Source organism: Acyrthosiphon pisum, chromosome A1, assembly GCF_005508785.2.
Source record: "Acyrthosiphon pisum isolate AL4f chromosome A1, pea_aphid_22Mar2018_4r6ur, whole genome shotgun sequence".
Classification (NCBI taxonomy): Eukaryota; Metazoa; Arthropoda; class Insecta; order Hemiptera; family Aphididae; genus Acyrthosiphon; species Acyrthosiphon pisum.
Window position 1 is genome coordinate 13,075,359 of NC_042494.1, and position 15,038 is coordinate 13,090,396.

Consider the following 15,038-nt stretch of genomic DNA (forward strand, 5'->3'; position numbering starts at 1 on the left):
ACGAGTTAATAGGTAGGTATGGATTATTAAATTGCATTCGCGTTATAGCTAGCAAACAATTTCGAAATCGTTTACACAAATCGAATTCTAGTGATAATGTAATGCGAATATTATCTATCGATTTTTAAAAATTATGGCCTCCAAATTGTCGACCGGGTTGCTATTAATTATTAAAAAATGCTATGTTTAATATTAATATTGTCCGTCCGTTATATAAATTGGTTATTTCAAGTCTTGTAGGTACATATATATATTGTGTATTTGTATTAATATATATAAGTACCCATCCACGAGTAGAAAACACATCAGACGACCGATATAATATAATATAGAGTAGAAGTGGCATAAAAAAAGTAATTTAAAAATAATCAAACAATATTTTATATGAATATATTATTTTTTTTAAACATTTGTCCATATGATTATATTTACACGTAACACTTAATGGCATAACATAATACTATTATACTTTTAATCGGCCAACGTTCAGTTGTGCCGCAAACAATGTTCACACGATGGCTAATGTGTTCTCGTGCATCCCGGGAAAGCCTAATTGAGCTTCTTGCATTATTCTTAACCGCGGTCCCATAGGCACACCGAGCTTATGCATCCTTTCCTCACTCATGTATGGCAATTCCACCAGGCCGATTTTCTCTTTCTCGAATGCCGATGCGTATTTCTGAAAGCAGCAAAACATCCAATAGTTAGCTAAATGTTTTTGCTGGCCAACGATTATAATATAAAAACGTATTATAAAAAAAAAAATTATAATAAAAAAATAGTTATTTTCGATTATCATTGTGTTTCAAATCTTTCAATACAGCTATTTTAGACAAGTTGATTTGTTAAGATTGTTATAAAAGTGTAATATTAATGTATATTTTAATTTCGATGGTCGAGATCATTACCTCATATCCTAATTTTTTGAGAAATAGCCTTAAAAGTGGAGGCTCGTCGCCAAAAAATTTAGTTAGCTTCTTTACTTTATTCGGACTCGAGTTGGTCTGTTCCGCACAGAGAGATTGAAGAACTCGAGGAACAGAATGCGAACGTATAGACAACATGTTTGTCTGTGTTCTTAATGCGGAAAGTTCATTTCGAATTACTTCCATTTCTTGAATCATAAGATGTTGTGTCCTCATTTCAGATGAGAGGTGTGCAACACTCCTCGCCAGAGTGACTACGTGGGATTCCAAACGTTGAAAACGTTTATTAATACCCTGAAAATGATTTTTTTATTATTATTAATATTTATTTGTACAAGATAATATTATTGGTACAGTACACTTTTTTTGTTTTAATCGATTGATAAATACTTTTGAGAAAAATAAAATAATTATTACATTATGTACATTATTGACATAATATTATAATACAATTCATACTATTATATTTTTGAAGTATGATGTCAACAACTTACTTTAATGTCCTTGACAGATTTCTTCCGATCGTCGGTTGACCTTCGGTGTCTCTCACGGTAGGGTCTACTGCTAACCGATGACGGAATTGAAGACATACTACCATACATTCGTCGTCGGTGAACTCTGGGGTCGGACGGTTGATATCTAGGACCACCACCAGATTTACGAACCCCAAGTAATTTGAGTACCTGTACACGTGGTTCATGGTTTTAATATCAAATAGGGTGGAAAATGAATATTAAGTTACTGACCTCTGAATACATAGTTTCCAACCCTTCTAACTGTTTCCGTATTGTGCGTACATCACTGTTGACCGTTTCGTCGTCACTGCTGGCTTCTTCGTCAAACATTGAGTCCATATCACCAACACTGCTTGCTATAATAATTTTATTTTATTATTTAAACTATTTTTATACGGTCATTATCAAGATCTTACATTGAAGTATTCTCTTTAAATCTGGTCTCTTAATAGTACTTGTTTGTCTATGTGATTTTTCTTTTGGTACCCTGTTTGACCAGGGCGTTCTTTGATTTGAAGCTTGGCCTCGAGATTTTACTGAATACTCGGTTCGACTGTAAATTATGAAATTTCATATATAAACCATGAATGGAATTGGAAAATAAATTAATAATAAATCTTACTGTTTATGTATGGGTGTTTGCATTTCATCTGATGACCCATCGGGAGATAGTGGTGGTAATGGCGGGGTTACAGAAGATACACTATCGCTTAATGTTGATTGCACGCTAACTTTAGATGGATCGAGGATTTGTCGTAACTCAGTATCTACGTAATCCATCCATTCACTTTGACCTTTTTTCCCTATAAAACATTAACTTTTTTGATAAGTTTTAAAGTTCTATGCATTTATTTATAAAGCGGATTATACATTTATAATACTTAGCATTTAAAAAAAAGATCTTTTTTATTCTAAAGCTTAAAAATATAACTACCTAAACCTAGTAGTATTACTTTTTTACCTAAAAAAATATATACACTTATTTCCAAGGCTGGGTTAAAAAATTAAAAAGTTAATTTAATTTTAACTTTTTAACTTAGCTAGTTACTTTTGGCTTTTCATTAACTTAACTGTTAACTTACCGTACTAAATTTCTTTTTTAATTAACTTAAAAGTAACGAATTAATTTTCCATTTTAAGAAGTAAGTTAAGTTAATTTATTTAATTTTTAATTTAATTATATTTCACTATTTCATTTTCATGTCAAAAAATATTTACCGTGAATTTTGTAAAGTTAAAAATGTATATCATTCGAATATAACTTACATATAAATACTGTATAAAGTATAAACACTATAGTCTGTGATTTAGTTTTGGGTTGGAAAAAAATTAACTACGCTAGTATTATATAACAAATTAATTTTTTTTTAACTTGATAAAAAGTTAACAAAAATTGTGTATTAATTTTTAACCTAACTGAGTTAACCTATAGTGTAATTAACTTTTAAATTTGTGTTATTGGTGCATATTACATTGACTGAGTTAAAAAAAAATCATTAACTTGCTCAGCCTTGCTTATTTCATTGCGAAACCAACTGAATACAAAGATTAACTTTACAAATTAAATTATAGCATATTATAATAGCACATAATAAATAATTATGCAGGATATATAAAAATCTATTCACTTGCGTACCTTGGTTTGTCTGTAATTCAGACGATGATTCAGGACTAGTTGCAGAATTTTGAGCTTTGCCACTACTATACACGGTACTACCGCGTCCAGAATCCGATTGCCCTCCACTACCCAATCTCCCATCTGAGCTTGCCCCACTAATTGGACCACTAGCAGCCCTCTGTTCTTCCAGCTTATCGACGTCATCCAATGAACTTGGTTGGGACTTGAAATCGTCTCGTTTAGAAATTTTTCGGGCAAGGTACCTGTCACTCGAATATTGCACATTCGTTTGGCCGTTTGGCTCAACAAGATTATCGTTTGACTTAGATCTGGAAAAAGGCACCAACGTGTCTTGACCTTTAACCGGCAACGGAGTCTTAAAACAATCTTGTGTTTGTGTAGGAACTGGGAGTCTTTTTTTCACATATAAAGGACTTTGGTTAATCTGCCCATAGTTAGACTGGACTCGGACTTCGTAATTATTTCTGTTGACATCGCTATAAGTTGAAGGATCTGGTTTCCTCATGTCGATTACTCTGTTAGTTTGTATAGTATGTGGTCTATCATACGTTCTCGATGGACCGGGATTTGTTCTGCATTGGTCTGGTGTTTGATATACGTTTTGATTAGGCACGCTAATGGCTAAATTTTGCATTTGATTATTAACTGCTAAATACACCCCATGCTGAATTAGTTGACTGTGAGGGCTCAGTGCCGGATCGTCTAACTTCGCGGGAGTTGGCATTGGTGTTTCTGCGTTATTCAAGTTTGTCTCTGATACTTGTTCATTTTTAGACTTTGAAAATCTTGTTGTTATCATATCTTTAATGCGAGATGAAAATTTCTTTGAGTTATTTGGATCTTCAGGTGTAGAATGTGACGGTCCAGCTGTATATGTGTCAACCCGTCTATAAAATAATTTGATAATTTGCAGTTAATATACGAACTATTAATAATATCGTTTGAACAATTTAATCTTACTGTGGAAATCCATTAGAGTCATCTCTAAATATCGGAGATAATTCTGTTGGAGGATCCAAAGACTTTACAGGTTCAGCCTAAAAAAATTATCATTAGAATATTATTCACGATTCGTTAAGTTATTAGTAACTTATTACGAATTTAAATGTCTAACTTACTTTATAAACATACTGTTGATTTACATTGTCCTTTATCATAGTATAATGATGTGGTGTATGATATTGATGATTATTTTGAGGAACATTATTCTAAAATAGATATTAATTGTTTAATTTAAATCCTTATAGTTTTTAATTAATTTCAATAAACATACTACGTTTGAAGATTGCTCTGACCATGCAATTTGTACATTCGGCGTGTCAGGTGCAACAGATTTTGGTCTTTTTTTGTACTCATTTAAAATAGGTATTTTCAAATTCTTGTCTACATTACTCAGGACTACCTCCCTTTCAATCTGAAAGAAAAATATATCTGCGTTTAGTTTTCATTCTAAGAATTAATAGCTTACAACAGATTTTCTTTTAATTAAAAACAAGATCATATTTTTTTTTATATAATAATATGTAAGACGAAGTATGTCAACCTTGATCGTTACTGTAGTCTAATTGGCTGCTCTGCTTTTAAAAAATTCTAACGTAACAATAAATGCGTCAAGACTATTCAGCTTATTAACGTTTACTATATTTGTAATGGATTCTTTCTTTTTTTGACACGTTCTTGGAAATTTTATTTGTACATCAAACAAACACGGAAACACCGCGCAAAATATGACCTAAGCACTTTTGTCACTATTAAATTCCTAAATAGTATAAATACATTTAAAACCTATCCTCCTGACACGTAACTTTTTACGAAATGTTACACTCGCATATCAATAATAGTATATCTTGGTCACGTCAACGTTCTCATGTCCTAATCTCTCACCAATCATATTATACGCAATGATATTGCACAGCAACTTTCCCCAAACTGCCTGGGAAAAATTCCCACGCATTATGTCCGTGTTCCCATGGCAAACGAAGAAATGAACCGTTCGCGTTAAAATTAAGATATATTGTTTGGCTCACCGGAAATTTACTGGAATGCGTGTGGATCTTGTTGCTAGACCCGGGCAACGGGGTTGACTCGCTGTACAACGGATACGGAGGCATCCTATACGGCGGTGGCCCAGGCGCTTGTTGATAATTCTGTGGACTCTTCGCCGGCTTTGGTGGAGGCACCGGCTTGGTCAGTCCTGTAACCCCTGCGAACACACATTAACAACGCAGGTCGACATTAGTACCAAATCTGAACTCGGGAGTTTTCACGTGTGTGTGTGTCGTGTGTAATAGAAATAACATTTTATACATGGCGGGTACAAGAGGGTTTCCAGCAAGGGATCGGAAACCGACTTCCTATCTCGACTCAGCCGTTTCACTTGTCGGACCGTAGTCCTGCCCGGACCTGGTCGGGCGGCTGCGGCGGACGGGTTGGCGCAAGTGCACATCGCCGGGCGGACGAGCGTACGGATCGACTAGTCGGCGCATAATGTGTAGCATATGATATCTTATGTCACAGACCACGAGTTTTAACATAATATACAACGGAATAAGTGGCCCGTGCCGCGTGTACAAATTGAATAATGCCGTATTCTTGTTATCACTGTTGCGAGACCGATTTAATTATGCACATCCGCTAAGAAAGGATTCAGCAAAATCCGAGCGAACCCAACCTATAGTCATATTGTTTTAAAATTGTTTTTTATCCTTGTCTTATTTTACAAAATATTATGTGACCGAATTGCTTACGCAAAAAATTAAAAGAGCGCCGAGGAAAATGTAATAACTCCATACAACAGTCGTTTGAATCGACTCGTTGTTAATTGGCTCGGCCTTAAAAAAACCACCTGCAGCCTGCGTATAGTGTTGATGATCGTTATAAAAAATACTGTTATTCATACACATTTTTTTCCTCAGAAAACCGTTGAAATCGCCGTCTATCTCTCTCTTTCTCTCTCAAAGAAGTAGAAAAATAATAATTATTATATTATAAACGTTTATACGAAAATCACGTCAGAATACCTACTGTTAATAATAAACAAACCACAAGTGAGTTTAGATATGTGCATGAAACGGTGCATGACGGATTTGTCGGAACAAACGTAAGGATTTTTAGCGGAAGTTCATTAGTTCCACATGCTACTATATAGGTACGCTGCAGTATTATGTATAAAATATTATGGGAACTCACGCAACCAGAAATCCGGAGGAGGGTTTGTATAGAGCTTTCTTGCAGCCCAGCACTATAATACGCCGCATGCGTGCACACCTGTTGAATGTCGCGCATACATTATATTTTTTTATAATATTATATTGTTATTATAACCGTTCTGAATGTTAACGGTCTCATACTATATAATAAACGTTATAAGTTATAACATTCAATTGAACGTGGGTACTGCATCACCGTGGACTGCTGCAATATTATTTTAATGATGTACATCGCAGCAGTATCCGACTGTGCCGCGGCATTCGAGAGAGGGGTAAGATTTCCTCTACACGTGGAAATACACGAAATCGATTTGTTATAAATTATAATCTTTATATATCGACAATTGACAAGAATACATCACAGTCGATGAATGGCGTCAGCGCATATAATATAACATACCACAAAAACGTGTCATTAAAACGGTTCTGTACAAATATACATCGCGATCACGTACAACGGCCAGAGTCTACAATGGTATCATATATTATATATTTATATATATAGTACAATAAATTAGACATGCCTCGTTGATCGGGACCGCGATGATGTGTCGAAAGTCGAAACGTTACCTATACCCGCCTATTTCTTCTTTATATTATAAACGGAACGTAAATGTATTATTATTTACTATCGTATAATTTATAGGTAGGTACACACTTGTTATTCTATTTTAGTTCGGTCTTTATATTTTCTAGTATTTAGCGCTCTATTTCCATAATTGTTTCATAAACTTTTGTGAAGAAACAAAAATGTATTAACAAAATATCATTGCATTAACTTTAACAAGTACACTGCCGGCATAAACAGTGCGATTGGTTTAAAACCCAAATAATGATATTTTTTAATACATTAATTTCTCCCCATACTTTTATAATAAGATTCATTAATTGCAAAAAAAAACCACCTGTTTTAATGTTTGAAAAAACTGACACCATGTTTCAAACGACGACGGGGTGATTACGGATTCTCAACGGCTTGAGAAAACCCGCCGGCAGACGTCTAATTGTCTATTGTACACGTAACCCCTCGACTTCCGGAACAATATATATTATTATTATACATATATAGGTATATATTATTTTTTACTTCATAAAGAACAATATAAAATAATAATAAAAAATATAATTCGTGTTACAGGTGTGCCAACCGTCCGGTCAGCCACCTGCAGTTGTGTGTGTGCATACATATATATATATATTTATATGTTTGATCAAAACAAGGTCTGTTTAACTGTTATTTAACGATAATATATATATATATATATATTATTGTATATACATAAACACACAAACACACACAGGCATACATATTATTATATTCTATGGGGCATGTTCACGAAAAGGATAAGGTGTGGAAGCAGAGTAGGAATTGGTTATTCTGTAGTGGTTTCAAGGTGAGCAAATACCTTAGCGGCCGCCACCGCTGTCTCTCTCATTCGGCTCGCTCGAGGCGTTTATTCCCCACCGTCATTTTTTTATATTTCCATTACCACCGCGCGCACACACACACACACACACACACACACACATACATATGCATTTTTATTGTAGTTTGATTACACACACGTCCGATATGATAAATCGCATTGTGTGCCGTCGAGAAGTGAAATTCATCAAAACACGCACAATACCGCACCACCGTCGGGCGCCTTTCTCCTATGTACGAAGCCGTAGGTACGTACTATATGGGAGCAGATCGATTTAAAAGAAAACACTTATTATTATCGATAGCATCGAGTATGATCGGTAACGTCGCTCGGATTATCCGTGGACGAAAACACGTTGTTGTTATGATTTAATGACAAGTGGAAATCGGGTTTTCAATGAGACGTGTGTGCATAATACAATATAATATGTAGGTACATGCAACTTACTCTACGTGCAGGTCTTTCCATCATCATAATATGATCCAAACAATTTTGTCGGAATTATACGCGTACCTACACAGTATAGGTAACTCTAGTACCTGGGGTATCTTAACGATCAATTTATTAATTATTATGATTTCCATAAAAATAAAATCAATAGGTTAGGTACCTACTGAATAGTTTACCTCTAATTACATATAGAAGTAGGTATACATGTTTTACTTACGCAATTAACTACAAGAACACAAGATTCTCCTTGAGGTTAATCAACTTAAGCTTACATTTCAAAATATTTTACATAAATATCTTGAAGATAAATATGCATACAAATGTTTAAAAGCTATGCGTGTTTCGTTGTGTCGTGACCATTTTTAAAATAATAATAGCTTTAGTCTCTAATTAGAAATCATTTTTAAACTAGTTTCGATTTCCCTTTAATTTAAAACTCATAGATATCTTCAAATAATAATATCGATTGGAGTTTGGAAACTAAACAGTTTTAAATGGTTTTTATAATTGGCAAAAATAATAAAATTATATTTCAACCTACACTATGATCGGTAAAGTACAACAATAAATATTATTTTATTAACATTATAAACAAATATATAGGTGTATTATACATTTTTGATGAAACGTTTAATTTTATGAATATAATTATCTACAATCTACTTGAATATATTATTATAATTTATGTAAAAACCGTACCATACTTATTATACCATATAGTCCATAGACCATAATACGTTTTACGGTGTAATACAGAGAGTCCCACAGTGGACTAGAAGCCACGATACTTCGAGTTTTTTATTTACTGTTAATATCAATGTTTCAATTATAATTTGGGTATACGGGAGTAACACAATGACCTACAGACATTTAAAGAAATGAAAAATAATTTAATTTTAAAAACTTTTTCATTCAACTATTGCTGTATATTATTATTCTCATATACCTATATAGTAAGCTTTATGCGGGTTACTTCCAATTTGATTTAATTGGGCGATTGAAGGTAATATATTTTAAAGACTCTATAGTTTATCCGGTCGTACGTTTAAAGTTATTATATAGTCAGTAATGTTTGATATTAGGTACTCACAAATTGAATTAGGTATGCGTTGAGTTAAACAAACTATAAGGTATATAATAATATGAGGGGTCCAATAGATTTTGAAGTGTATTAAATTACATATTAAACATTATTTTCGTTCCACAGACGCCAGTCAGTGTTATTATTATGAACATTCTCTTTTTACTACATTATGATCGACGGTCACGCAACTTTTAAAATATGTTTTTTGAAAAAGAAAATGTTAATTGCTGGTTTAGGGATATATAGGCACAACATCTGCGTATAGACTCCCATCGTGCTAGCTATCTAATAGCTATAATTATAATCCCATGGAAAACTTGTACATTTGATGAGGCTTATAGAAATTGTGCAACAGTCTATATTACACGATGTATTGGGACTTCGGAACGGAGAACAATAACATGTTATATGGGAACACAATACAAAATTGGCTGAATGTCGAAAGCTAGTTGCACGAAGGCGTTTTACTATTTTGGGTATGAGCAAGGGAATTCTGTTACTGTACCTATGTGCGAAGATTTTCGAGATAAACAATTTTGTTGATGATAAAAAATCGAACGAAAGGTGAAAGTTATATATTTTGGCGTTGTTACGTGGGTGTACTGAGTCATTAAAATTGGTTTTATTTACAATTAACTGCAATTGTAAATTTTGACTGGCCAAAAAATAAATAACATTAAATTATTACTATAAAACACGTTTAGAGAAAAAAAACATACACTAACCATAGCAATACCTAATTAAATAATGTGTTACTTTTATATACTTATTTCTACTAATTACTACTTACCTAAATGTGATTAAAAAATATATTCTAACGTAGTGGGTAAATCAAAACAAATTCAATAAAAGATTTTTTAATTTTTATAAAGTTAAAATTATCCAAAAATCGATACCAACCTACTTTGAAGATGTTTTCAACAGACGATATTCAATACTTATAAGGTACACAATACACTATAGAACATTACAGACCATAAAAGTGTATAGGTACATAACAATGTCATGTGAATGATTATTTGCATTTTAAACATAAATTCTTTCCAAAATTGTCAAATCAGAAGTTATTATAGTTCTTTTTGTATAGATAATTATATTTTATAATACGTGTGCACTGTTTAAATTATAAATCAGTGGCAAACAAATATGTTAGCGAAATCAATTTATAAAATTTAAATTTTGCTGTCAAATACTCAAATGTATGAGATGATTCTATCGTTCAATATATTTTTATTTTTTTAACTAATGATATAGATATACAACTATAATATCTATAATCTATGTATAAGACATTTGGAGTAAGCTTGAATTATTCCAAGCATCAAACATACAAAATATAATCTATGATTTATGATAAATATTTTAAATATTTAATTGATTTAAACCGAAAATGACCATTAAGTATAAATTAATTTTATATACGTAAGAAGAAGGATCTTTATAAGTTATTATTTATTTGTGTACACGGACACACGGTGTATTTAGAGTGGTACACGTGTTGATAAATACTACACAATATATTTTATACTGAACTAGCCAATTTAAATAATGATACTATAGATATTAAATATGTGTAATAGGTGAAATTATAAGTAATTCATTCCCTAACATATAATAACTATTTTTTAAAGAAAAAATAGAGTCCTCGACTGGCTCGACTACGATGGTTATTGGCCAAAGTTCAGGGACGTTCCATATTAAATTGCTTATACAAATTATTATGATTTATGAAGCAATACAAATATAAATAATAACATTAAAATATAAAAATATAAAAATTACAATTATTTTTTATTTCAAAATAGTATTGTTCATTTTATGATTTATCACTGGATGGTCTTCCTCTTCGTATTATATCATTGCTGATTTGTATTATATATTATATTAAAAATTAATCACCTTATTCGCTTCTTGAACTGAAGCACATATTGTAAATATCATTTAACATTTTATAGTCTTGTACAAGTGCATACCTTCTTATACCTAACGTATTAATCTTGTTTAATGTTAACATTTATTTTTTTTCATAATATTCATAATATATAAATTGTTAATTTTTAATTATCTTGAAATATTATATTGGATCTAATCTAAATAGTTTATCAATGTTATAATGAACCAATATTAAGCCATGAATTAACGAATATACAAATATTGCCACCATATACAATTCAATATAAAAATAAAATATATTATATTTTTGTTAACATACCTTTAAAAAAAAATGTAGTCAGATACCTTTTAACAACGGAACGATGTAACTAACGACCAATGTCCACGTCATAGAACGAATTGTCCGTTTACTACACTTGTCAAGATGACACTGGCCAAGGAGAAGGGTTTCATTTGTATTGTCTGCGAACAATGTTCTACAGGGTTTTGTGAACCCTGAACACGCGTGGAGAGTGTTTCAAAGATTTATGGTGTGAATAATCGTAAAACCATATACCTCCACACTCAGAAACTATTCAATATTCATTGCTGACGAATGTAGAAACAGACGAGAATACTAAATACAAGAGCGCATGCTGACTGTTGGCATTGGTCACTAACAAAAGAGCATTGTTCACAAAATAAAACAAATTAATGAGTCAAAAGATTGAATATTTTAATTTAAAAACCCCAACATATACATTGTAACAATATAGAATAGCGGTAAAATACAAAAATGCAGATTATAATATACGATCCATGTAGGTACGTCTTACATATTAAATCCTAATATAGTATATAATTGTAAATTATGATATAAAAATGTGAACCTTATTATACCTTCATACGCCATTCGATACTATGCGATGATAAAAACATGTAAATAAAAGTCAACCTTAATATTGAGATAGTATAATAAAAGTAAGTTGCACAACACTCAGAAAATACTGGTTTGCCGCTATAATTTGTGTCCAAATCACGTAGCTACCTATACTGTTTTTTATGCGCGATGGAATTCTGTGTAATAATATTTAACGAGAACTGTATCTGGGCATGTAATTCATTACACACGACATCAACCTGCGAGGAGCTCATTTTATTTGCAGAAATACATAGGACTGTGTACAAAATGTATATATTATTATATGCTATAATATGTTATATGTTATTAGTTATATTCAATAGAACGGAAATAATGACTGCTGCAGCAGAGATGTGCACACCAGATAACTGGAAACGTCGAACGATTTATACCCGTCGGATGTTTATTACTGTATACACACATATTAAATTATTATAATATGTGTACCTATATGTCTGCGTGTGGACAATATATACATATAAGATACATCCCTTATACGTCCCTACAATAATATGTCGGCGAGTCACTATCGGTAAACATGATCGCGGATTTATATGAAAATATTATTGCTTATACGACACGGTGTGTTTATTTATTTAGGTACCTACGTCGTGTGTTTTAAAAATATTACGTACGACTCACCTTTGTCTGTGTGGCTACCCTCCAGTTTTGGATTGATCGATTATCCAATTCACGAACATAACCACCGGCAAAACCAAACGTTAAATAAATGTCTTGCGAACTGTTTGCACTCCCGACGATTTTCGTCCGCGTGCAGCACTATAATAATAATACTATTATATGCGGTTATATCCACGACGGGTCTGACGACGGTTTCGTAGTTATTTTTTTCCGATAATTATAATATTTAAACGCGAGCCGAAAACGAACGAGGGTTTTTAAAAAAAAAATAAAAACAACTCGACACTTCCACTTCGGGATCTCCGCTGATGTGTGAGCACCGAACTGTCCACCTGTTACACTCGGCGGCGGCGGCGGCGGCGGCGGCGGCGGCGGCGACGCGCAACAACGTTATATTCCACTATCGTTGCCGGCAACGACCGTAAAGATACTGACACCACGGAGTCGTCTGGCGTGGGGGGACGGACTACTACTATATAATATATCTATAATATACTATATACACGATGTCTATATAATATAATATATATATAAATATTGTACCGTACATGCGTGTACAACCGTTTTACCTGTTGACCGGCGCGCACATAATATAATACATATTACATACATATATACGCACACAGGTGTCTGACAACGTAATAATATAATAACGACGACCCTGATCAACGGTTTAGTGTACACCCCTTTTTTTTTTTGTTATTATTATCAGATGCAACCTGTGGTCATGGGAGAGCGGCCAATTTTATTTTAATAGAATTTTTGTCGTTATACATTTATAAAACATATATAGGTAGGTAATTAATTTGTTTTTTTAACGGTCAAATTAGTCGACTTTATACATTTAAACTATATAATGAAAAGAGTTTTTGTCGTTATTGACTTTGGACTCGTATAAAAAAAATACCTTTTCGATCGGAAACAGCTTTGCTCGATTTATATGCGGAAAAAACTAACGTCTCGACAATGTCTCGTATATATAGTCACAATCTCGAGCCCCTAGGATCGTATTACGTGTATGTAGGTATTGATAATATTACTTATTAGTGGGTATATTACGTTAAACTATGTCATGTGTATAATATACCTACACTATATACTATCAAGTATCAGAGGACTGGAATCTACCGATAACACATTCGTGTTTAAATTATCATACCAGACGTATTCCAATTACAACTATGAACTCAAAATAGTAGGCAAAAACATTTTAACACTTATTATTGGGGAAAATAGAAAACCATACCCACGCGTTAGATATATCGGTGTTTCAGGTGAGCACTGGGGACTGGTGTTCAGTGTTGGAGAGTGAGTTAACTTAAGTTATAAGTTTATAACTTAGTACCTAGTTAATGCAGATGAATTACTTATTAATAGTACCTACCTACCTATATAATTTGATCGTAATTTATATTTAATTTAAGTTACTTTTTTGTAATACAGTTACTAAATTACTCGTTACTTTATTTTTTTTTAAAATATATTTAAAAAACTGATCGATAATATGTATAATACAGTGACGTTTACAAGGGGAGGATGTGGGGGTCAGATCCCCCATTGGCTTTTTATTGCCTTAGTAAAGAGTTTTGAGAGGATGGAGGATTTTCCAATTTTCCCCTCCCATTAAGCCATGTCCTTTTTTTTTTTGATCCCCCTTTTCAAAAATCATGTCTACACGACTGGAATAATATGTAAATATATCATATGAATATGATTTTCTGGATGTAGCATTTTTGTAATAGCTTATTGACATAAAAGTTGTATTTTTAATAAGTTGTCATTTTAAATTAGTAATTTGGGAAGTGATTTGTTGTTTAAAAAATTAAAAAATTAAAGAATAAAATGTGTTAAACAATTATTGTCTTCTTTGTTCCTTAAATATTCATTTTATTTAATTTCATATTGTTGATTGTCATAAGGTACTTAGTTAACGTATTAAAAACATAATTAATAAGCTCCAGTGATATTTTTTAAAATAAAAACAAATACTCTTACTTAAAAGTAATGTAAATTTACCAATTAATAAAAAAAAGTAAATTAAGAATAATTCAATTACCATAATTACTAAACAAATTTAACTTCCCCAACACTGCTGATGTTTTATCATAAATCAAAAAAAATTACGATTACTAACTATCTAAAATTGTATGTGTATTCTTTATTGAAAAAAACAAATTATTTCAAAGAGATTAAAATAATGGATGGGTATAAACTAAGCGGTACCCTTAGAAGTTACTTAAGCATATCATATATACTTATCCTTCATATTATTTGATTAAGTAAGACATAGGTAAGTATAGGTATCAGTATTTATATTACATGACAAAACATAATACTTATGTGCAACTATAT

The 15,038-nt window shown here is 32.2% G+C and overlaps 1 protein-coding gene across 3 annotated transcripts; it reads right to left on the bottom strand.

The window, feature by feature from the left end:
- Nucleotides 1-365: 365 nt before the first annotated feature.
- On the bottom strand, nt 366-13,118 carry LOC100168618. 3 transcript variants are annotated; one of them, XM_001948233.3, is made up of 12 exons: nt 12,687-13,118; nt 5,108-5,283; nt 4,354-4,494; nt 4,199-4,288; nt 4,041-4,117; nt 3,078-3,967; nt 2,064-2,244; nt 1,858-1,994; nt 1,673-1,797; nt 1,421-1,609; nt 909-1,220; nt 366-679 (listed from the first exon to the last, which is right to left on the bottom strand). In XM_001948233.3, the coding sequence occupies exons 2-12, from the start codon at nt 5,189-5,191 to the stop codon at nt 509-511; spliced, it is 2,397 nt and encodes a 798-aa protein (XP_001948268.2). In that variant the 5' UTR covers nt 5,192-5,283; nt 12,687-13,118; the 3' UTR covers nt 366-508. The 3 variants fall into 3 exon arrangements, with proteins under 3 accessions (XP_001948268.2, XP_016659259.1, XP_029342555.1); XM_016803770.2 differs by lacking the exon at nt 12,687-13,118 and adding an exon at nt 11,463-11,607; XM_029486695.1 differs by lacking the exon at nt 12,687-13,118 and adding an exon at nt 5,388-6,360.
- Between the last annotated feature and the right edge of the window lie 1,920 nt (nt 13,119-15,038).

What these genes read in the sequence shown, in the direction of transcription:
- LOC100168618 (XM_029486695.1), bottom strand. Translation starts at nt 5,526, where the DNA reads ATGTGCACTTGCGCCAACCCGTCCGCCGCAGCCGCCCGACCAGGTCCG. An exon ending in CGCATTCCAGTAAATTTCCG is followed by an intron (nt 4,495 to 5,107) that starts GTGAGCCAAACA and finishes TTTTTCTTTCAG; the next exon opens with ATTGAAAGGGAGGTAGTCCT. An exon ending in TTTAAAGAGAATACTTCAAT is followed by an intron (nt 1,798 to 1,857) that starts GTAAGATCTTGA and finishes AAATTATTATAG; the next exon opens with CAAGCAGTGTTGGTGATATG.